Consider the following 22,351-nt stretch of genomic DNA (forward strand, 5'->3'; position numbering starts at 1 on the left):
TCTTTGGTGGAATGTCCTGGTAGATTGAAGTGTTCTCCCACTGGTTTTTGGACGTTTCCATTTCTAATGTCAGATTTGTGTCCATTTATTCTTTTGCATAGAGGTTGGCTGGTTTGTCCAATGTACAGAGCAGAAGGACATTGTTGGCACATGAGGGCATATATCAGATTGGAGGATGAGCAGGCATCTGACGAAGAGAACTTGATTCTCGAAAGCTTATGCTACAATAAAATTAGTTAGTCTTAAAGGTGCTACTGGACTCTTTTTGATTTTGCTACTACAGACTAACACAGCTAACTCCTCTGGATCTATGACCAGGGGAAGCAAACACTCCTTTGCGTCACACCTACACAAACAGCGGGTTCGGAAGTGCCCTTGTTAAGGTCAATAATATAGAGAACTTCGGCTGCCAGCAACCAGGGGCTTTGTGTGAATTTATATAATACATCAGCAGACCTTCTTGCATACTTAACTTCCAGTGCAAGTGATCTACCAGCACAAATGATATAAGAGAAGGAGGGAATGCGTGGAAAGTCACAGATAAGCTTCCAGGAGTGGGGATTTCCAGTCAGTCCTCCCAGTTATATGACCTCTGTTCACAGGTTACGAACCCACCGAACCACTAGGATCATCTTCTGAACCCACCTTCTGGGATTAGGCAAATGGAGAGAGTCTTCTCACTCGTGGCACAAAATCTCTGGAACTCTCTCCACAGGGAAATGTGTCTGTCCCCTTCTGTTGTCATCTTCCACCAAGGGGTGAAGACTTCTATGTTTTGTTTGGCATTGCCTTGGTAATCCCTGACAAATGTTTTTAATTGTTATTTTTATGTCTCTCTACGTATTTTTGTTCTGGTTTTAATTGCCTAATGATGTGGTTTTAATTGCCTAATGATGTGGTAAAGCAAACAGACATACACAAGTACATGTTCACTCTTATTATGTGAACAGGGCTAGTGCTGCTTGGTGAAATCAAACGCTTGTGTTAGTAGAAAGAGCCTGCTGAGAGATATCCAAAGTTCATGATAAAGCTTCACTGTAGGTTTTATTTGCTAAGATCTGAGCCCTCATGGTTAATTGAGATGATTTAGCCACCTAGACAGGGACACGTGTAGATAAATCAAAGAACATTTGACATAGATGTTAGCTAATTAATGATGATTCAATTGCACGAAACAGCTACACAGTAGCTTAGTCTGTGATGGCCTGCAGTAGAACAGCAGGTTTTGAGTCCAGTGGCACCTTAGAGACCAAATCCAGCAGAATAGCATGTCAGTTCTCCTATATTAAAGCCCTATTCAGACCTAAGAAAATTTGGAAATCCAATTATTACTAATCCAAGTATTACTAATAATACTTCATGACTTGCTATGCCTCTTCTCATACAGAAGGCACAAATGCATAATGCAGAGTTTCTCATGCACTTCTATAAAATGTGTATATGTGGCCCCAGAACTTCAGTTCTTATGTTCCTTTAATATGCAGCAGGCCTGCTCAGAGAGGCAGGGAAATGAAGTATGAGACGGGAGTGCATCTTAGCAACAAACTATTGAACCGTTTTCTTTGACAAAAGATATTCAAAACATGTTTGTAATTATCCATCAACTCATAAATGCTACTAACTGGTTTTTGCCTGTTCTCTTTCAAGTTGAGCAACACGCTTCCCTAATCTTGATAGGATTTAAAAATTAGTCTCCCCGGCTGCACCCATACAAAAACAAAAAGAGCTGTAAGAGGAAACGCATTATGCAACTCACTAGTATTTGTTCCTTTTTTAAACTCTGCAAGGAAATTGAGTATTAGTCACCGATCCGCTCCTCTGACACCTGTAGCCATAACGCAAGCATCAACAGAGGAGACATTCAGCTGTACCATAAAACCCCATGCTTACCTACAGCCAACATATAACTTCATCAGCCATACGGAGTTACTCATTTGGGTTTTGGTTAGATCTTAAAAACAATTAATAGCTTTGATGCATCAGTGACTTGCTGAAATGAGGCATGACTCAAAGGATCAGAGGTTGCCAATTTTTAAGATCCCGCTGCATTTTAGAAACCTGCGTACAGAACTAAGGATTTGGTGGGGGCAGGGGAGGAAATCTTTGTTGAATCCAAGAACTGGAGTGACTTTGCTTCACCCCCAGGGCTTTTTTTCAGGGGGAACATGGGGGAACGGCGTTCCGGAACCTCTTGAAAACGGTCACATGGCTGGTGGCCCCACCCCCTGATCTCCAGACAGAGGGGAGTTTAGACTGCCCGGCGCGGAGGGCACTCTCAACTCCCCTCTGTCTGGAGATCAGGGGGCGGGGCCACCAGCCATGTGACCATTTTCTCCAAGGGCAACCCACTGAGTTCCACCACCTCTTTCCCCAGAAAAAAGCCCTGTTCACCCCCATATATCTATAGAGTTATGATTCATCCAAGAGTGGTCTGCCACAGCTCCGGACCTAGTTGAGTGCTTTCTGGCAGACATTTCCCAGCAACAGACCACTGAGAGAGTAACAGGACTGTTTCTAAGTGTAGTTATTACTAGCACATGTGTTGTTTCTATCTCTTGCTCTGCTCCACTTCCTCTGTCAATATGGAACAGCACGCAACTTTGTGTTTGTACGCATGCTGTACATGAAAGCAAAGAGTCCCCCACCCAATCCATTTCACCAAGTATCTTAACGACCAACTAGATTTCCAAGGAATGCGCTTTCAAGAATCAGCCAAAGATTGGCTGCTTCCACACACGTTGGATAATCCACTTTCAATGCTCTTTAGCGAACATTTGGAACAGCTTTTCCATGTGTGGAACAAAAAATCCACTTCCAAAGGATTGCTAAAGTGCATTGAAAGTGCATTATTCAACGTGTGTGGAAATGGCCATAGACTCTCCTTTCTGTGTCAGGAGATTTTATTCTTTCTCTTTGCCCACCCCCTGGGCAGGCCAAAGGTGCAGGTGAGGAAGGCTTTTTGTATACTCTATTTATACAAAATACATGTTGGAGAGTATACATGCACGTAGGAGAAAGAATGGAGATTTGTGGTGTGTGTATGGGGGGGGGGGAGTCTAAGTCTCTGCCCCATCACTGCGAATCCCGTGTCCTCTACATTCTAATGAGATCACTGAGCCCACCAATTTGAGAGTTCTACAATTCTGAAAGAACAAAGGATCGGCAAACAGCCTTAACCGCGTGGGTGCACCAATGTGCCTTCTGCCTCTGGCCCCCCTGGTACCCATGCCCCACCTTGTGATGACCCAGACACCCAGACAGAGATGGAATGTTTGAGTACGACATACGTGCATAACATCTAGCACACCTCAAGCTGAGCTGCAGAACTGGCATCTCAGATAACGCCAGTGAACCAGCCACGCAATCTAGAAAGTGCGCGCTGGGTTTTACACATACATGTTCCCTGGGAAAGCAACACCCTCCTGTGGATGTTTCGGGAGCTGTAGGCAGGACACTTTGTTTGTTTGTTTATACCTCACTGTCTCTCCAAGGGTTATGTTCTCGCCTCCATTTAATCCTCCCAACCATCAGCCTGTGATACAGCTTCAGTTGAGATTGTGTGAGTGGGCCACGGACACCCACAAGCAAGCTTCCACAGCATCGTGGGGATTTGAACCTGGGTCTCTTAGATCCTAGTCTGACACTCTAACCACTACACCACAGTGTAGACGGATCGCACAAGCGCACTGTCTGGTCCAGTCTTATAATGCAGCTTCTTTGAGGAAAAGTACATTATAACCTAAATTAAGTCTGCATAACATGAACACAGACAGCATTCCTAAGAACTGTTTCCTCTTCAGAGGTTCTGGAATTCACAGAAATGGATACCTGTTGCGATTCTTCAATGTAACCAGTACAGAAGTTCAATCACCTGCCAAACGATGCTTTTATTTTTAAAGGGGGGATTCTATTTTTTTCAAGCATCTTCTTAAAGCAGTGGGCAGAAAGCAAAAAGGGAAGGGGGAAAAGAGCTTTGGATTATTTGCCATTATAGGGGGTGAAAAGATGGGCTGGTTTCACTAAGGCAAGAGAGTATCTTCATCCATCTTTTGGTGCATGTCAGCAAACGACAAAGTGTTTCTACGCCAACAGTAATTCTGTTACAGCCAAGGATGGAAGGACTGCTGAATCATGGAGCGCTTTGCTTTTGGAAAAATAGAGGCCTCTTGAAAACAGAGGGAACACACACACACACACAGCACACGCATGCGCGCGCACACATCGCTCAGCTAATTCGATTCACAATTTTCACAAAGCTGTATTCATATAAGAAAAGTCCGATCATGTGAACTGAGCGGTGCATTATGCAGCTCCCACGTTCAGGGAAAGGAAGGGAAAAAGCAAGTCACAAGGATTACGGAAAATGGAAAGGAAAAAAATTGCCCACAGGCGGCTGAAACAGCAGGCTTCAGAGAGAGATCTAGACAGCTCTAGGGTGTACTGAGTTTGGATCACATCAGATCGAGGCTAGAACAACCTAGTTGCTGCTACTGAAATTCTGGAGGACACAAAGAAGGAGAGGGAAGAGACACAAATGCCCCCAACACTAAAAATCCTAACTGTGCCCGCAGATCTTTCACGGAACTGTCATTTGAGGATTTAACCATTTGTCTTTACGTGAGTTCTGCCAAAATGAAATTAAGAGCCATCTTAAGTTCTCCTCTAAGGAGGGCTGTGCCCTGACTTGGACAGCTCAAACTAGCCCAGTCTTGTCAGATCATGGAAGCTAAGCAAGGTTGACCTTGGTTAGTACTTGCATGGGAGACCACCAAGGAAGACAAGGGTCACTACAGAGAGGCAGGCAATGACAGACTGCTGAACGCCTCTTGCCTTGAAATCGCTATGGGTTTGCTAGAAGCTGGCTTGGACTTGATGGCACTTTCCAACACTGGGGGGGGGGCAGCTTTGTCCTGCATGCTGAAACAGGGAAGTTAACTGGAGACACCAAGCTTCCATGTAAAAGTGGGGATTTGATTCCCCCCACCCATGGTGGGGGCTCTTTCATCACTTGAGAAGGTGTGGGTGTGTGTGGGGGAATAAGGGACAAGATCACCAGGTTCCCCCCTCCCTCACTATGGTGCTGATCAGGGCAAGAGCCTTGCAACGATTTACAAATGGCAAAAATCTTTAAAATGATGTTGGCAGCATGGGTTGTACTTGTGGCTGCCATAACATCTAGTGTGGTCGTCAGCCTGCACGCAAAGGCAGGCAGGAGATTTGGCGAGTTCACACTTGCAGCGAGCCCTTCCAAAATGCAGCCCCCCAAGTGGCAGCTTTCTAGAGGTCTGCAACCCAGGAAGTGAGGTTCAAGGGCTTGCCTGAGAGCTGCATCCCGTGAAGTCTTCTGGTGTCGAAGAAGCAGAGATAAGACAAAAAGAGGGCAGCCCTGTTCACATATTACAGTGAATGCGTGTACATTCTGCATGTACAAGTGTTCCTCTGTTGGTAAGGAAGAGCCCAACATGCATTCACTTTAGAAATGAAACCGAGGACCAATACCTGCATAAATGTATGGTTTCAATCACTTATTCAGCTGTACATTCATTCATTCATTCATTCATTCATTCATTCATTCATTCATTCATTCATTCATTCATTCATTCATTCATTCATTCATTGTCATTTATAGTCCGCCTTTCTCACTGAGACTCAAGGCGGATTACCGAGTGTGAGATTAGTACAGTTATTATCAAGGACAATTTTATAAACAACGCCCTAGGGTAAATAAACACAGGTTTACAAAGACGTAACATTAGCCATAGATCCAGAGGAGTTAGCCGCGTTAGTCTGTAGTAGCAAAATCAAAAAGAGTCTAGTAGCACCTTTAAGACTAACCAACTGTACTGTAGTTATTGCTTTTGAGAATCACAATTCTCTTTGTCAGATGCATGGAGGGTAAGAAGAAACTGGTCGGATATATAAGTGGAGAGGGGAGGGGGGAGTAGATGCAATCAGTAGCTTCTGATAATGAGATAACCATTCATAGTCTCTATTCAACCCAAGCCTGACTGAATCAAATTGACATATGAATTCCAATTCAGCAGCTTCCCGTTGGATTCTGTTTTTGAAAGGTTTCTGTTGAACTCCCCATTATCAGCTTATGCTGCAGTAAAAAGTTGGTTAGTCTTAAAGGTGCTACTGGACTCTTTTTGATAACAATTGCCAGAGTCCAATACAGGGTTGAAGAAATGCTGAAACAGAACATGAGCAATTCTAGGGCTGATATAGAAGCACATGTTTAAAGCAACAACAGGTAGTACATAAGGCAACCTAGTGGTGAAGTCTATGGTCCCTAACTCATTAGTGGAACATCTGAGACCCCTCCCAACAATACAAAAGCCTTTTTGAATCACTGGGGTTTGCATTGTTTGCGGAAAGGGAGTGGGGGCTCTCCTGACCTCCTCACGCAGGCTATTCCACATGTGTTGAAGGTAATGTGAAAATTACTGACTCCATGTGTAACAAATTCCAAGTGTACACAGTTCATGAAACCATGAATAGAACTACCGCATCAGAGGGTTCATTGTTACACAGTACATCCATGCACTGTCCACAGCTGACATGGCACGCAAGTTATTTTGTGTTCCTTTCTGAGTCTCAGGGTGCCAAATGGGATGCAGAAATCCGTCCTCAAAGGCTTTACTGTAGGAAGCTATTAATGTGTACTCTGTGACTCATAATTAAGCACGGGAAAGTCCACAGACAGAGATCAGGCCATTAGCACGGCCGTCCGCTCTGACCAATCGCAGTCTCTTGCCGTTTCATGCCAGGGGCCTTTTCCAGCCCAAATCAGAGAAGCAAGGAACGAAACCACCAAAGCCCGGTCCCTGTTTTTCGTTAGTGGCTTATGAGCAATTGGCAACGAGAAAGGAATTTCTCCCTGACCGGAAAGAGAGGCCAGGGGCCCACTGGTTTCATTATACCAAGAAAAGGGAAAAGCCAACTGCTGAGGGCAAACACCGAACAAAGTTTTTAAAACTGACCCCCCCCCTTGCCAATTACCACTTCCTAGGGTGCCCGCTGTAGCTTGCATTGGATCCGGCCGGCTGATTTCCGTGCTAACACAATATCCACAGTGGCAGCTGTCTAGACAGTTTAAGCCGAAAAGAGAAATTTGGGTCAAGAATCTCTGGTGGCACTGAGCACCATTTCAACACCAGTAAAAAGGGAGCTGGCCCACCCTTCCAAGGGAAGCTTCAACACCGGTGCAGAAGGGTTCCAAAAGGAGATGGCAAAAAAGATTATCTAAGCAAGACAGCCCAACGCTATTGAGAAATCCTGACTGTTACAAAAACACAGCCGTCGTTGTTCGATCAGGAAGCAAATTCAGCTTGCATCATGCTCACAAATTAATTTTCAAAAAGGGCACCTCAGATCCAAACAGTATTTTTTTAAAAGGGGGGGGGTAAAGGGAAGGACAAATGCTTTGAATCAAATTGGGGAAGCAGCATGAAGGGGTTTCCCTCCTTCCTTCCTAGCATTTACAAGGTTTGTCAGCCTCCAGGTGGTGGCTGGAGATCTCCCAGAATTGCAACTGATCTCCAGGCCATAGTCCTCAATTCACCTGAAGAAAATGGCTGCTTTGGAGGGTGGCGTATATGGCACTGTACCCTGCTGAGGTCCTCCCCTCCCCAAATCCAGACTTCTCCAGGCTCCACCCCCAAAATCTCTAGGAATCTCTTAACCTGGAGCTGGCAACCCTAGATTTCCTGATCTAAATCACCCCTCCCTGCTTCTACTTCTGCTCCAGTGGGGAGGGGGAAATCACATTTAGCAGTATGATGTCTATATGTTCTCCTACATGGGACAAAGATCAGCAGGCGAGTCTGATCAGGGATACAGTGTGAAGAAATCCCCCAATCCACCCTTCCCAGTACAGCTGTTTTGAAGTACAAAGGCAGGTCAGTCAACCGTGCGCCTCCCAGCAGCCTTCCCTTTGCTGCAGCCTCAGCATGGCTGCTTTTCCAAGCCTCAGCCAGGAGCTCTAGAGCAGAATGTGGCCTGCCCCAAGTGCCTTTCCTAGCCCACACTCTGTGCACAGACAGGGTTGTCTAGGATTCCGCACTCGTTGGATAATGCACTTTAGCTATCGCTTGGAAGTGGATTTTTTTGTTTCACACTCGAAAAATTCAGTTCCAAATGAGGATCCAATATAAAGAGGATTGGAAGTGCATTATCCAACGTGTGCGGAATCAGCTTAGGACTCAAGATAGAAGACTCAGGGACTTTCACAGCCACTCCATGAGAACCATCAAGTCGAGATTTATGAACTCTCTGGGACTATTCAGATACAGTACTTATAAATCTTGGACTTTAAGACTCATGAATTTTGACACTTGAAAAAAGTATTTTGAGGATATTCTTTGTTGAAGGATGCTATCTCTATATTTCACTTGATGAATTTTATGTGCAATATGTCTTTCTACTTGGAATTAGCACTTTAGCACTAGCACTTCATTAGTTTATTGATGGTGGATCCTATAGGAACTGGTTTGTTCATATTGAGGCATTTTTAAGAATCAACTCTCTTTGAGCACAGAGAGCCAGTTTGGAAATACAGTTGAATATTTGTGAACCATATCAGAAGTGTTTAAACATTGCATTATTGATATTTGATCATTGGCATAGGAATTGTATTTATTGTTATTACTTAAGAGGAGACATAGTTAGTACTTGGGGGTTGCTTGCTGCGTTGTTATCTTTCACCGCATTTCCCTTTTTGTTGGTAGCCTTCAGTCTCGGCAGAAGCTGCCAGTGAGCGAGCAAAAAAACGGCAGAGCGGGGAAACCAGAAGAGGTCAGAGGAGAACACAATGCAGGGAGGAGCCATTTTCTGCAGACACTCCAAGCAATTAGCTCCCATTAGTGCTAATGAGATCCTTCCAAGAGGGCCCGAGAAAACCACAATCTGCCCCCAGGAAATAATTTCATTTCTGCTTTGTCCAGGTTTCTGAGGCCGAAGTTCTCAGATTCCAGCAGCTACCCGACCAGGCTTGCCACCAGCAAGCGCAGGCTGCAGTGTACGCACTTCCCTGTTGCCTGACCTCAAGGTCTGCTCAAGGGGCTTGTATATACATTTGTACGTATGAAACTCTGCTGCTTCGAGAGGTTGAGGAATCTGGGGCAGCAAACCCCAACAAAACACAAGGTGCTTCTGGGGAAAGCGACACTATGCCCCGTGCACATGTGCACACCCCTAGCTTCTCAGGATAATAGCCGACACATTTTAACAGAGAGGTAAAGAAGCTTACCAAAAGCACAATAGCATGTTCTAAAGCGGCTCAATGGCTATTTTTGCAAAAGGGACTTTCCACCCCACCCCACCCCAAGACATTAAACAGAACAAAGCAAACAGCATCAAGAAACACACTCGAGATGTTTGCATATCTTTCCCCTTTATCAGTGGCAAAAAACAAAAAGCAAACAACGTGCCTGCCCCCGACCCTTGTTTTGTGTTCCAACACTGGTGCCCTCTACTGAAGGAGGTCTTTGACAGCCCTTAGGCAAGACCCTCACCTGAGACCTCGGAATGGATCTGCTAGTCGCAGCAGACGCTACTAGACTAGAGGCGGCTCTGTACGAGTCAGTGCCACCCACTCCGAGCATTTTTCAGGGAAGGGCTGAAAGCAGCAGATAAAGGGGTCACGATAAGAGCTAAGCTACAAGTGACGCCTGACGCAGGTTGGACACTTGTCAGCTTCCCTGAAGTTTTGATGGGAAATGTAGGCATCCTGGTCTTGCAGCTGTAATGGAGAGCCAAGCTGTAAAACCAGGACGCCTACATTTCCCATCAACACTTGAGGCAAACTGACAAGTGTCCAACCTGTGTAAGGCGTCACTTGTAGCTTGGCTCTAAACAAGGAGAGCAATTCAGGCTCTCCAAAGCCAGACTCTGCCTGCAACAGCTTCAGGCAGATTCCATGAGTGTACACAGTGTGCATCAACCCAACCATGCAGTCCAAGGCATTTTGTCATCCCAAGCAAAACACACTCAGCCACCACTGCCTGGGTCTGCTCTGCACCATCTCAATGGATTGTGGCCTCCTGGTGGTGTGTGCAAGAGACACCGATCTCGTGTCTCTTGCACACGAGGAGGAGGAGGGATCCTTTACACCACTAACAGGGCAGTTAACATCCTTCTAAGGCCATTGGTCTTAATGGATTTAGAAGGGCATGAACCTTGTTTAGGATCTATGACCTTGCCATACCCTCCTGCTCTTCCTCCCAGCATAGGTGGAGAGGGCGATGGTGCTCTTGCGCCGGGCATCATTCAAAGGAAGCCCTGCCTAGCCAAAAATGATTATTTCCAGGGTGAGTTCAATACTGGCAGAAGCCGGGTTCAGGTAGCTGGCTCAAGGCTGACTCAGCCTTCCATCCTTCCGAGGTCGGTAAAATGAGTACCCAGTTTCCTGGGGATAAAGTGTAGATGACTGTTGGGGAAGGCAATGGCAAACCACCCCGTAAAAAGTCTGCCAAGAAGACGTCATGATGCGACATCCCCCCATGGGTCAGTAATGACTCGGAGCTTGCACAGGGAACTACCTTTATCTTTTAATCCTTCAGAATACCCCACATGGCCCAATTTGTGTGCTTCATTTTTACTTACCCATATTAAAAAAGCAGACACAGAGTACAGAGGGAGTCAATGCACACACTGTGCAGAACAAAGTGCAGCGTCACTCACCTGAACAGGGTCTTCTGCAAAGAGCACCCTGCAAATGGGCCTAGATCAACACACGTGTTCTTTGTGGCTGCGCCCACCTGAGGGAAGGCCCTGCCTGAAGACCTCAGGAAAGCTCCTGCTCTCTTGGCTTTCTGCCAACTATGCAAAACCGAATTATTCAGGAGAGATTTTTTAAAACTTGAATAATAGGTCTGTGCTGTAACAAAAAGATCAGAGATGCTCTGGTAAAGGGACAGGGACTGTAGACTATACTACTGAGTACTGTCCATTGATGTAAGTACGCTCCTACTGGGTAGTTCCCAAGTTATTTAATATGTCATGTCTAAATAGGTTTTGTTTCAGCAATGCTTCATCTCTGTATTTAGATTATGCTTGTCTTCAAATTTTGGCAACCTATCCTCTGTTTTTATTGTTTACTGACTGTCCCACTCGTTGATCATATTGACTGACACTGTGTCATCTGCCTTGAGTCTCAGTGAGAAAGGTGGACTATAAATAACGTATGTAAATAAATATGAAAAAGTCCTTGCGCATAAACTAAGGAGATGGCCACACCAAACTTTGCTTCTAGATGCGTTGGTTTAAAGGAGACTTTATTCAAGAGAGCTTTAAGGAATTTGACCCATCCTTTACCAGTGGGCTGGTCCAGAATTTCCCCACTTCCTTTTGTAGATTTACGGCCAGGGGAACACAGGCTTTTGTCTAGCACACAGCAAAATAGGGTGGTATAGCAGACAGTACCACTCCACACAGAGCAGATGAGGAAAAAGACTATTTTTGAATACTTCCCCCCCTCCCCCACAAACTCCCCGCACATGAAGAGCTGCAATGCACTACTCAAGACAGCTGACTCCTTGCAGTGCTAGACTGCTACTTGCAGAGAAATATTTGGGAGGGGGGGGTTCACGTTTTTCAACTCTCCCTAAAATAAATGTCTGAAGTACTGTCTCGTTTTATCACCTCAGAAACTGTTGCCTCATTCCACTGCGTGTATAAACCAGGCCCCCGCTAATCTTCAACCGGACCTTGTTTTGACATGCCCGTCACCTGAAATCGAAATTAATTTTCCCCTCTATCTCTGTACGTAGAGGTTGAAGACTATTTTACACGTTCAGAGAGAAAATCCTCGTCGGCTGCCAAATCTCATGAAATTACTGTGGCATCTCAATCCTTCGCATTCCACAACATCTGTGCAACATCTAATCTTATGGGATCGAGAGGACAGTTTTTAGAGGAGGTCTTCTTAAGGGAATTCTTACGGGAGGGGAAAAATCCCTCTCCAAAATATTTATCACTGTGAAGTAGTGCTTTGGAGGGAGAGCGATGGGTTTGACTGAGTTCATGAATCTGGGGTGTCTGGTGCATCTGGATGTCTGGCCAAAATGCCTGAAGATTTCCTAACAATCCAAACTGCACCAGACATAAACAAACTAATGGAACTGATTTGGAGCAACAGTTCGCAGAAGGATCAAACTGTCCAGAGTTCTCATATCTGCACTAAGGAAGTTTCAAGAACATTATAGCCAAATTCAAAACACAAACGTGATTCAGCTTTATTGCAATGGAGACCCTCTCTCTGGCTACACCACTTTTAATGTAATTCAGATTAGCTGGGCAGAACGCAATGACAGGAATCGGGTGGTGGGAAGGACAGCAAAGAATGCAGTTCCTGCCCACAATATTGCACATTTATGTTTGTAACACTTATACACTCAACATGCTCTGAGGTTAGTATCAAAGCTATACCTTGTGCCAAGATTCTGCATATTGTATACAAGAATTCTGAAATGCTTGCCACGGCTAGCAACTTTGCTGTAGAGATTTGCAAAGATACACCTGGAACTGTAGAAAAGGATTTTTCGCTCAGATGAACTGTTACTGTGGTGTAGTAGTTAGAATATCAGACTAGGATCTGGGAGACCCAAGTTTGGATCCCCACTCTGCTTGGAAAGCTTGCTCAGTGCCCTTGGGACAGTTACACACTCTCAGCCTAGCCTACCTCAAAGGGTTGTTGTGAGGATAAATAGAGAGAATATGTGAGCTGCTCCCCAATGTGGAAAAAGCTGGGGCATAAATGAAGTAAAATAAATCAATTCTAAATACCACTAAGACATATTTTAAAAAATGTTTTTGGCCTTGAAAGGGGCAGGTGTGCGCCACAGGTACAGCCACAGAGAGCAACATGACAATTCTGCCCAGACAGGGACAGGCCAACCGAGTCATACCCTGCTTGGCATCTCCTGCTAGGCAGGCAGGCTCTCGCTCTCTCCTTGAGGGGGGCAGGGCCAAGGCGGGCTGTCATCCTTTTCCAGGACTCGTCCCTTCCCCGTCTGCTCGAAACGTCAGTTTTATTTAAAGTACGCATTTCAAGTTTCCAAGCAGTCACTTTTGCACATTTATCAGGATTTGTATAATTTTGTGCCTCGAATTCTTTCCACGGCTGCCACTTGCTAGAGGACACAGCAAAGCAGGTCAGAAAGCTAATCCTGCCTTAACCTAAATTTCATGAGAAGTGCGATTTACAACAGGCACGAACCAGTAAGGTTTGAAGTGTCATTAATAAGAGTGTGCGGGCTTCAACAGAAATATCCAGGCTGGCTCAACCATTCTACGCCCCAAAACGAAATCTATTGCTAAATACGAACAGGAGTTATCAGCATTACGAAAGAAACTAAAAACAGGCACTTAGAATATTTTGCTAGATTCTTAAGGATCACTCTTTTTTATTTGTAAGGGTTAGGTATCTAATCCATGTGGTTGTTTAGAAGCCCCTCAAAAAGGAAGCCCTCACCTAGAGGGCCCAGGCTAGCTCAATCTCCTCGGATCTCAGAAGTTAAGCAGGGCCAGACCTGGTTAGTGCTTCAATGGAAGGCCACCAAGAAAGTCCAGGGTTGCTATGCAGACAGTGAGAAACCCCCTCTGTTCATCTCTTGCCTTGGAAACCTTAAGGAGTCACCGTGAATTGGCTGCAACTTGATGTCACTACACCACGCACAAAGATGAAAGGGACTGAGTATTTTCTAACTCTAGTTATTTACCATCAGGCTGAAAATATTTTCAGATGTGTCTCGGTAAGTGGACTTCAACAGGGATTTTTTTCCAACTTCAACATTCTTGCTCTGATTGATATATAATGACCAGGCCACCAGTTACTAGGATATTCCAAGGTTAGATCTGTTTCTCAGTGCTTTTGGGAAGAGACAAGGTGGTCTGTGGAGACGGCAGTTTCTAGCCAGCCAGGAAAAGAGAAGTCTGACCTGGTAGAAGAAAGGAAGGAGAACAGATGCGGCACTTCCAAGAAAGCTCCTTAACCTTTGGTACAGTTCACACAAGATATTACCTTCTCCATTCAATGTGTATGTGCCCGGCTTTACGATCACACAGATAACGGAAAAGGGAATGGAACACAGACACGGCTGCAGCAAGCCCCGTGAGTCTAAAGGCTGGGCAAAGTATTGTCGAGATTGGACTGGCAGCAGGTTGGATTCAATTCCCAAATGGGCTTGCATTTCTGCTTCCCCACACAATCACAGTGCACAAGTGCTTGAGGGGCCAGGCTGATCACGGGAAGGCGGCCTCTGGCCTGTCGATCAACATCTACCTACCACCATGGTTGCAAAAGCACCCACTCTTTCAGCGCATTGTGGCCCAATTCCCACAGTTCTGCCCCCACTTTCTAAACTTACTGTACCTCTTCAACACATCACCTGTCAGCTGAGAGATACATGTATGTGACCCTGGCTGATAAGAACATAAACATGGCATTCCTGAGGTCAGGAAGGCTCCTACATTTCTTTCATTCCACAGAATGTGTAACAAAAACAACAAAATTCGATTTATATACCGCCCTTCAGGACAACTTAATGCCCATTCAGAGTGGTTTACGAAGTGTGTCATTATTATCCTCACAACAATCACCCTGTGAGGTGGGTGGGGCTGAGAGAGCTCTGAGAGAGCTGTGGCTGACCCAAGGTCACTCAGCTGGCTTCAAGCGGAGAAGTGGGGAATCAAACCCGGTTCTCCAGATTAGAGTCCTGCCGCTCTTCACCACTACACCAAAACTGTAGAACTGGAATTGTTCTGGAGGGCTTTTTTATGAAAAGAACAGAGCTGTAGTAAAATTGGAATTGTTCGGGAGGATGCTTTAATAAAGGGACAAGGGACTGTAAGTTTATGCCACTTTTTGTTGTACGCCTTTCTTGTCTTTACTCCCTTGTTTTCTAAATTTCTGTAATCCCGTTTTTGCATCTCACGTATTGTTCCTACCACACTGTCTTCTGACTTTGTACTCCAATCTTATTCCAATGTTTATTATAAGTCTTTACTGTTCCTGCTGTACTGCTCAATTTTGTAACCCACCTTGGGCCTCGGCAATAAAGGCAGACAAAATAAATAAAGCAAGCACCTGACGCTTGTTTATGAGAACATGGATAAGGAGAATACTCCAAAGTCACCCATCATGGTAGGTAGAAAGGAATAAAGAAAATGGGGGGGGGGGGAGTTTAAAGGGTCTTTTTTGCTGCTCTGATTAAGTCAATGTTGTAAACAAATGTTTGGCCAATACCTGACAACTATCTATTCATTTTGGGGGTCACCAAATGGTTAATCACGATACCTGGTCATTTTAGCGGGCAAGTCCTCATAAGCTACACTACTACCATTTTGTTCTATCAGCTGTGGCTTCCTGGACTGGTGATCCTCCAATGTAACTATTATACTTTAAAGGTAGCTTTTGAGCTCTTCCCATCGTTATGTCCGAATGTCTGGGGGTGGGGATTGTATTTCAGCGTTTTATTTGTTGCTACAATTTTTCATCCTCCACCAAGATGACTTTTGCTTACCCACAATAAACCTAGACTTGACTTTCCTAACACAAAGGGCACTTTGAAACAGCCGAACAAGCAGAATTCTACTCCACAAGCACCCAACAGAAACGAAGAACTGACCCCGATAACATACACCAAATAAGAAGGCGCAGACGAGAGAGTGACTTAGGGCCAAGCTACAAGTGACGAATGACACCTGAACGGCAAGTGAACACTCACGTGTATTCCTCCCTGTTCACTTGCACTCCACGTGATCAAGTGTCATTCGTCACTTGTAGCTTGGCCCTCAGTGAAGCCCAAGGGAGATGAAGCTTGGCACGCAAGATCGTGCTGTGTATCTGACCTTCTACTGAAGACTTCAAACAGCAGATTAAAGCACTACTTTGCTGCACAATGTTACGGGGGGGGGGGGGGGCTTCAAAGACTGCCCTTCCTTTATCGCTCCCCCAGCAGCAAAAGATCTTTATCCCTTTACAGTACAGTGAAAAAAAATACCAAGGGGAGAAGCATGATTCGATTTCTGTTTAGATTTCTGTTTGGATCCTTCTCTTTTTTGGAAAGAGTAAAATGTGCCAAGACAGCATAGGGTGCAGCAGTCGACAGCATTCTTGCTTTAGAATTTGGTATATATTTACAATTTTGCTTGTAGAAAACTAAGGGATTTTACATCCCATAAATACGTACATGTTTTGTCAATGTTTATAGAATCATAGAGTTGGAAGGGGCCATACAGACCATCTAGTCCAACCCCCTGCCCAGTGCAGGATCAGCCTAAAGCATCTCTGACAAGTATTCATCCAGCCTCTTCTTGAAAACTGCCAGTGAGGGGGAGCTCACCACCTCTCTAGGCAGCTGATTCCACTTTTGAACTACTCTGACAGTGAAACAGTTTTTCCTAATATCCAGATGGTACCTTTGTGCATGTAATTTAAGCCCATTGCTTCGGGTCCTACCCTCTGCTGCCAACTGGAACAGCTCCCTGCCCTCCTCCAAATGACAGCCTTTCAAATACTTAAAGAGAGCAATCATGTCCCCCCTCAACCTCCTCTTCTCCAAACTAAACATTCCCAAGGCCCTCAGCCTTTCCTCGTAGGGCTCAATCTCCAGACCCCTGATCATCCTCGTCACTCTCCTCTGCACCCTCTCGATTTTGTCCACATCCTTTTTGAAGTGAGGCCTCCAGAACTGCACACAATACTCCAGGTGCGGCCTGATCAAGGCAGTATAGAGAGGGGCTATGACCTCCTGCCATTTCGACGCTATGGCCCCTTTGATACAACCCAAGACTGAATTAGCCTTTTTTGCCACTGCATCACACTGACTGCTCATATTTAGTTTACTGTCCACTCTTACCCCAAGATCCCTTTCCCTTTCACATATAGATGCATTAATATCTGTATATTTTAAATGGAATTTTGTCTGAAGTTTTGAAGGTAAACTGAAAAGCTAGGGCAAACAAGAGGAACACCCCACCCCACCCACAATACCCACAAAAACAATTCTCTCTACTGAGCAATTAAAGCCTTTGTATATTCCTGCCAGGACACCACCAGCCAGCCAACTGCATTAAGAGTCCAGTTTGCTTTGATTTTCTTCGGATGCGGCGTTTGTATAGGAACAGCAATCGACTGTTTTTAGAAGTCCAGTTTCAGAGGAAAATGTGCTCCTAAAATCTGCTGAGCGTTCTGCTGACGCAAGCAGACCCAGCCATCGGAAGACGCTTATGCAACACAGCTGACTTTCAGAAGAACAGAAGAGCCGGGCTGTGAGGCATCGTGGGTCTTGATGCTCACAGGCAAAAAAAAATTAGGAGGATCTCTACTGATTTTTAATTAGAGGTGACATCCCACAGGAGGCTAATGAATGCATGATGCTCCAACCATTCTCGGACTGTTAACTAAAGGAACTGTGACGACCAATCCAGAGCAGACGACAACTTATCAGATATCCCCTTGTACAAGTTCTGAGTAGCTATTTGCTGTCAGAATACTCAATCATAACATACGATTTGCTGCAGACTCACATACGGAAGAGATTACTCCTTCCTTATCACTAGCTGGGCCCAGGGGAGGTGGGGAGGGAATCCCATCACATACAGAAAAGATTTCCTCTGATCGAGATCAGGGTTAATTTATTCTGCAAGCACCAGTGTGACACGACGTTTAGAATGCCAGACTGTTGGTGGGAATGCCAACATGTCGTTAATTTTTGGAAGAAAATCCTCACTTTGATTAAAGACATCACTAACTACACACTCCCTCTAAAGCCTGAATTAATCTTTTTGGATCAACGTGACGATCTACTAATTCCCAAAATAAGAAAGGACCTTATAACAAGCCTGCTAACAGCTGCAAAGAGCGTTATTGCAACTTATTGGAAAAGTAATAGTGTTCCAACATTATCTGTCTGGCATAACAAGATCTGGGATCATTTCATTACGGAAAAATTGAGTGACAAAATTTATCAAGCCGAGCACTTTCCCAAAAGCACTAATTTTCAGGAGACATGGTCTCCATTCTTTGAATATCTGGAAAACAATAATATCTGGGCTGTATCAAAGTTTCACAAATCTGTTTTTGAATTGCTATAATGTAGTTCTTAGAATATAAGCCTTTTCATTGTTACTTGACATTGTATATAGTATTGTTATTTGGTTATTGGTTGTGTTTTAGTTACCAATTGTTACTTGTTAATCTATGCTATCTTGTAATTTATTGTATGCTTTTTAATAATAACATTTTGTTTAATTAAAAAAAGGGAAAAAAAGAATGCCAGACTCGAGCCAGGGAAGGGCAGCTCTGTTTAAACCCTCACTCAACCACTGAGTAACCTCTAGCTAGTCATATACCACCAGCCTAATCTGCCTAACTGGGTAGATAAAATGGAGGAGGCCGAGCCATGTACACCCTACCAGACCTCCTTGGATGAAGGCATCAAGATGCAACAGATAATCTAGAGAAAGAGCTCCAAAGTCTATGTCTATGGCCTGCGCATATTATGCAAATTAAACTAATCTGCAGTTTGATTGTATATTCAATCTGCTTCTGCTAGTCATGCAGAAGGGTGTTGATTCTTCCCCTTCTGAAATTCTACTCTACAGCTTTGAATGCTGAGAACATAAGAACAGCCCTGCTGGACCAGGGCGCCTCATTTTGTCCAGCTTCCAGCCAATCAAATGCCCTGGAAAGACTTACAAGAAGGGAGTGAAATGCAAAGAGTTTTGTCCCCAGCATGCATATCCAGAGGGTTACTGCCTGAACTTAGAGGCTCCGTTTAATCACTGCTATTAATATGGACCTCTCCTCTGTGAATCTAATACCCTTTTAAAGCCAGCTAAATGAGAGCCATCACCACATACCAAAGCAGCCAAATGAAGCACCGTTTCCTGAGATTTCACCAGCCCACTTTCAAACATGTCTTTGCAACACGAAGAGCTAGCAACTGTTTCCCCCCCGCAGTGGAATCCCAAGATCTGCAGCCAACACACCACATTTTGCAGTTTCTCCGCATTCCTGTGGAATCGTGGCTTGCACAACTCTGATAAAGAAACAGAGTATTTAGGCTCAGTGATGAAGGACGACAAAGCTTGCTGGACAAAATCTTTGGTGCAGGAGTGCACAGAGCAGGGCATACACACACACACAGCTGCCTTATACAACCATCTGCCCTTCAAGGTCAGTGTAGTCTACTCAGACTGTCAGTGGCTCTCCAGGCAGAGTTCTTTCACAGCACCTACTGCCTGGTCCTTTTAACTGGAGATGCCGAGGATTGAACCTGGGACGTTCTGCATGCAAAGCAGATGCTCTACCTCTGAGCCATGGTCCCTCCCCAGAGAGGAGACAGCAGCTGCACACTGCATAATTAAGGGAAGAAAACACTTTGCTCTCCACTGCTTAAATTAGAACAGGGACTCCTGCCTTCACGTTGCAAGACAAAGCTATTCATTATTCAAAACAAGGAACCAGAAACCATGCTTGGTGTGCAGATGGTTTAGCTAAAGTTACAGCTGAGAATCCAGCATCCTTAAAAAGCTGCTTCTGAGAAAGAAAGACAAAGATCAAGCCCACAGGCTGCTGTTGCAAGAAGAATCTGCTGATGCACGGTCAAATTTGCAAAGAAATAAAAAAGCATGTTGTAGAGTCCATGGGACACGGAACACATTTCACAACGCATCGAGTCTTTCAAAATGCATGAGCTAAGAGAAAGAGGAACAAAATATGGCCAGAAAAAAAGAACCACCACCCACAACTGAGGTTCACAACATCAGGATCAGAGAATCACACATCACATTGGCCAGGTTTGTCAAGTCAATGATAACTAAAAACACGTTATCAAGTGACCTGGCTATCGGTTTTATGTTGTGCACATACAGAGAGTGAACCACAAGTCCAAAATGACCAAGTGTTTGTAATGCATTATAAACTTAAGATCTCCAGTGTGTGCAGGTTGTCAGAAATTTGATGCTGCAAACCTTGCTGTTCCTACCTGTCATCCCGCCCCCCATCCCACCTCAGTCATAGCCATTATTAGGAAAGAACAACCTGACCTTGCATTTAACATTCCAGTTCCTCTCCCGATTGCTGTGTCACTCTACCTCTTTTTATCGTATTATTTATATTTAATCCAAAGATCAGGAAACCAGCAGAAGAGAGAGATTCCTCTTTCCATGCACTGGAAATGTGATCTTCTCCTGTCTTCTGATTTGAAAAGCCTACCACCCACACCCAGAGCTTGACATTTGCAACAAATATTGAGATGCTAACTAGAAAAAAAATTACACCGTGATGATCTAACTACACTGATTGAGTCATAAGTCAGTCATCTAAACATATAATTCAATATTTGAAAGATATACCATGAGAAAACGATCAAACATCAAGCAGCTCAGTACCAAATGTACCATCAAAGAATCTTAGCACAGTCATATAAACAGATGGCACATCAAAACTTAATGTTATCAGCATACCTTTCTTAAAGCGCACAGTGCTCCAGTACAGTATACATATCTTAAAGGCCCTGCAACAAAAAGAACTTATGCTTAGCAAAACTTTGGTATGACTTACCTTGGACTTTCCTGCAATTATTAACTGTATACCTGGAGCACTGTGCACTTTAAGAAATGTATGCTAATAACATTAAGTTTTGATGTACCACCCAGGGCTTTTTTTCAGGGGGAACGTGGGGAAACAGAGTTCTGGCACCTCTTGAAAATATTCAGCAATAGTGCTTGAAAATAATATGATTTCAAAGAATCCCATGTGTTTCTTCCTCATTTCCCTCTTGAGAGTTCCGCCACCTCTTTTCCCAGAACCCCCCCCCCCAGTACCACCTGTTTATATGACTGTGTTAAGACTCTTTGATGATACACTTGGTACTTACATGCTTGATGCTTGATTTTCTAATGGTATATATTTCAAATATTCAATTATATGTTTAGATGACTGACTTAGGACTCAATCAATGTAGTCAGATCATCACGGTGCAATTTGTTTCCCAGTTAGGATTGTCTTCTGTGATTCTCCTTAGTACTTGCTACAAATATTGAGATGATCAGGAGAGGTGGCTCCCAGCCTGTTTTCAAGGGTTAATCAAAGTGAAAGTGATAAAAAGCTGCCCTACTGCCCCCACCTTACTTTATAAAATAGGAAATGTGATCCCAACTTTACGTGGCTTCAAAAGTTCACAGCACATATGAGGAGGCGAGTGAGGTTAAACGAGGAGAACGAGATGCTTCCCTGCCTTTTCCAAGAGACTAAATGGCCCAGCCACAGCCAGGGTTACAGGAAGATATTCTAGGCAGAAACATCAGAGTGACACTGAAAATGCCAGACGGCTTAGGGAAAAGAAGCCAGCACAGACAGCAAATGGGCATTACCTGTTTTGTATCTTCCATCAAGCCCCTTATCTTCTCCACTACATCGGTGCGCCTGTGTTGGCGGAGGGCGCTGATCAGCTGAGCGAGGCTGGCTTCAGGACCTCTGATCGTCCAGTGCTGTAGAGCAGCATAGGCCCTTTCGTGGTCTGCGGAGTAGCCATTGGTGAAAGCGGCCATCTCTCGGTCGCTGGCGTTGCACAGGAACTGGTAGATGTCCTTCCACTGGCTTCCAACTTGGGCCGCCACCAGCTTCAGAATGTCAATCCCTGTCGAGAAGCAGAACGGCAGGTTAAAGCCTCCGTCGTGGCTCGCACATGCTCACCAGAAGAACGATTGCAAAGGACATTCAACACTTGGCACTAGACGCTTCTTTGCTTTCTCTGGAAAATGAAATTTTGCATCATCTATGGACTGATTTTTCTTGGAATTGGAAGGTTTACCGATAGAGGCAAACACCAACATCCTAGTACCCTCAGAGGTTAAGGAGGACCTTTCCCTCCTCTAAAATGCACTCTATGTGCCAAGTGTGTGTGGGGGGTGCTGTCTTGTCTCTACTGTGCGACAACACCACTGCCTCACACAACATACACAATGCCTTTTGTCCAGTCTAAAGAGCCTTCCCACAACTGGACTCCGACTCAAAGCATCTGCTAGAATACTGTCAGTCTTTAAGGTGCTACGCAACTTACATTTGATATTTAGATACCTATACCTTGTTTTTCTCCTGAATGGGAACCTGAAGTTCTCACATCACCACATTATCCTTCTCTCCTCCATTTTATTTTCACAACAACCCTGCGAGGTACTCTAGGCTGAGAGTGAGTGAGCTACTGGTTCATGGGTACCCAGTGAACCTCTATGACAGAGTGGGGCTTTGAACTTCGGTCAACATACAAGCCACTACATTATACTGGCTTTTGTTGCAGTAGACGAAGCATGGCTAACTCTACAGCATTTATCTGGAGGA

At 44.7% G+C, this 22,351-nt stretch overlaps 1 protein-coding gene across 1 annotated transcript in view; it reads right to left on the reverse strand.

Annotated features, from left to right (window-relative positions):
- The window catches only part of TNFRSF21 (TNF receptor superfamily member 21), a 77,597-nt gene that overhangs the window by 10,814 nt on the left and 44,432 nt on the right, over positions 1-22,351 (reverse strand). Inside the window, exon 4 of the mRNA XM_055000470.1 lies at positions 21,385-21,650. Coding sequence (XP_054856445.1) covers positions 21,385-21,650 — 266 coding nt within the window. The remainder of the gene's footprint in view (positions 1-21,384; positions 21,651-22,351) is intronic.

Source organism: Eublepharis macularius, chromosome 1 (assembly GCF_028583425.1).
Source record: "Eublepharis macularius isolate TG4126 chromosome 1, MPM_Emac_v1.0, whole genome shotgun sequence".
Classification (NCBI taxonomy): domain Eukaryota; kingdom Metazoa; phylum Chordata; class Lepidosauria; order Squamata; family Eublepharidae; genus Eublepharis; species Eublepharis macularius.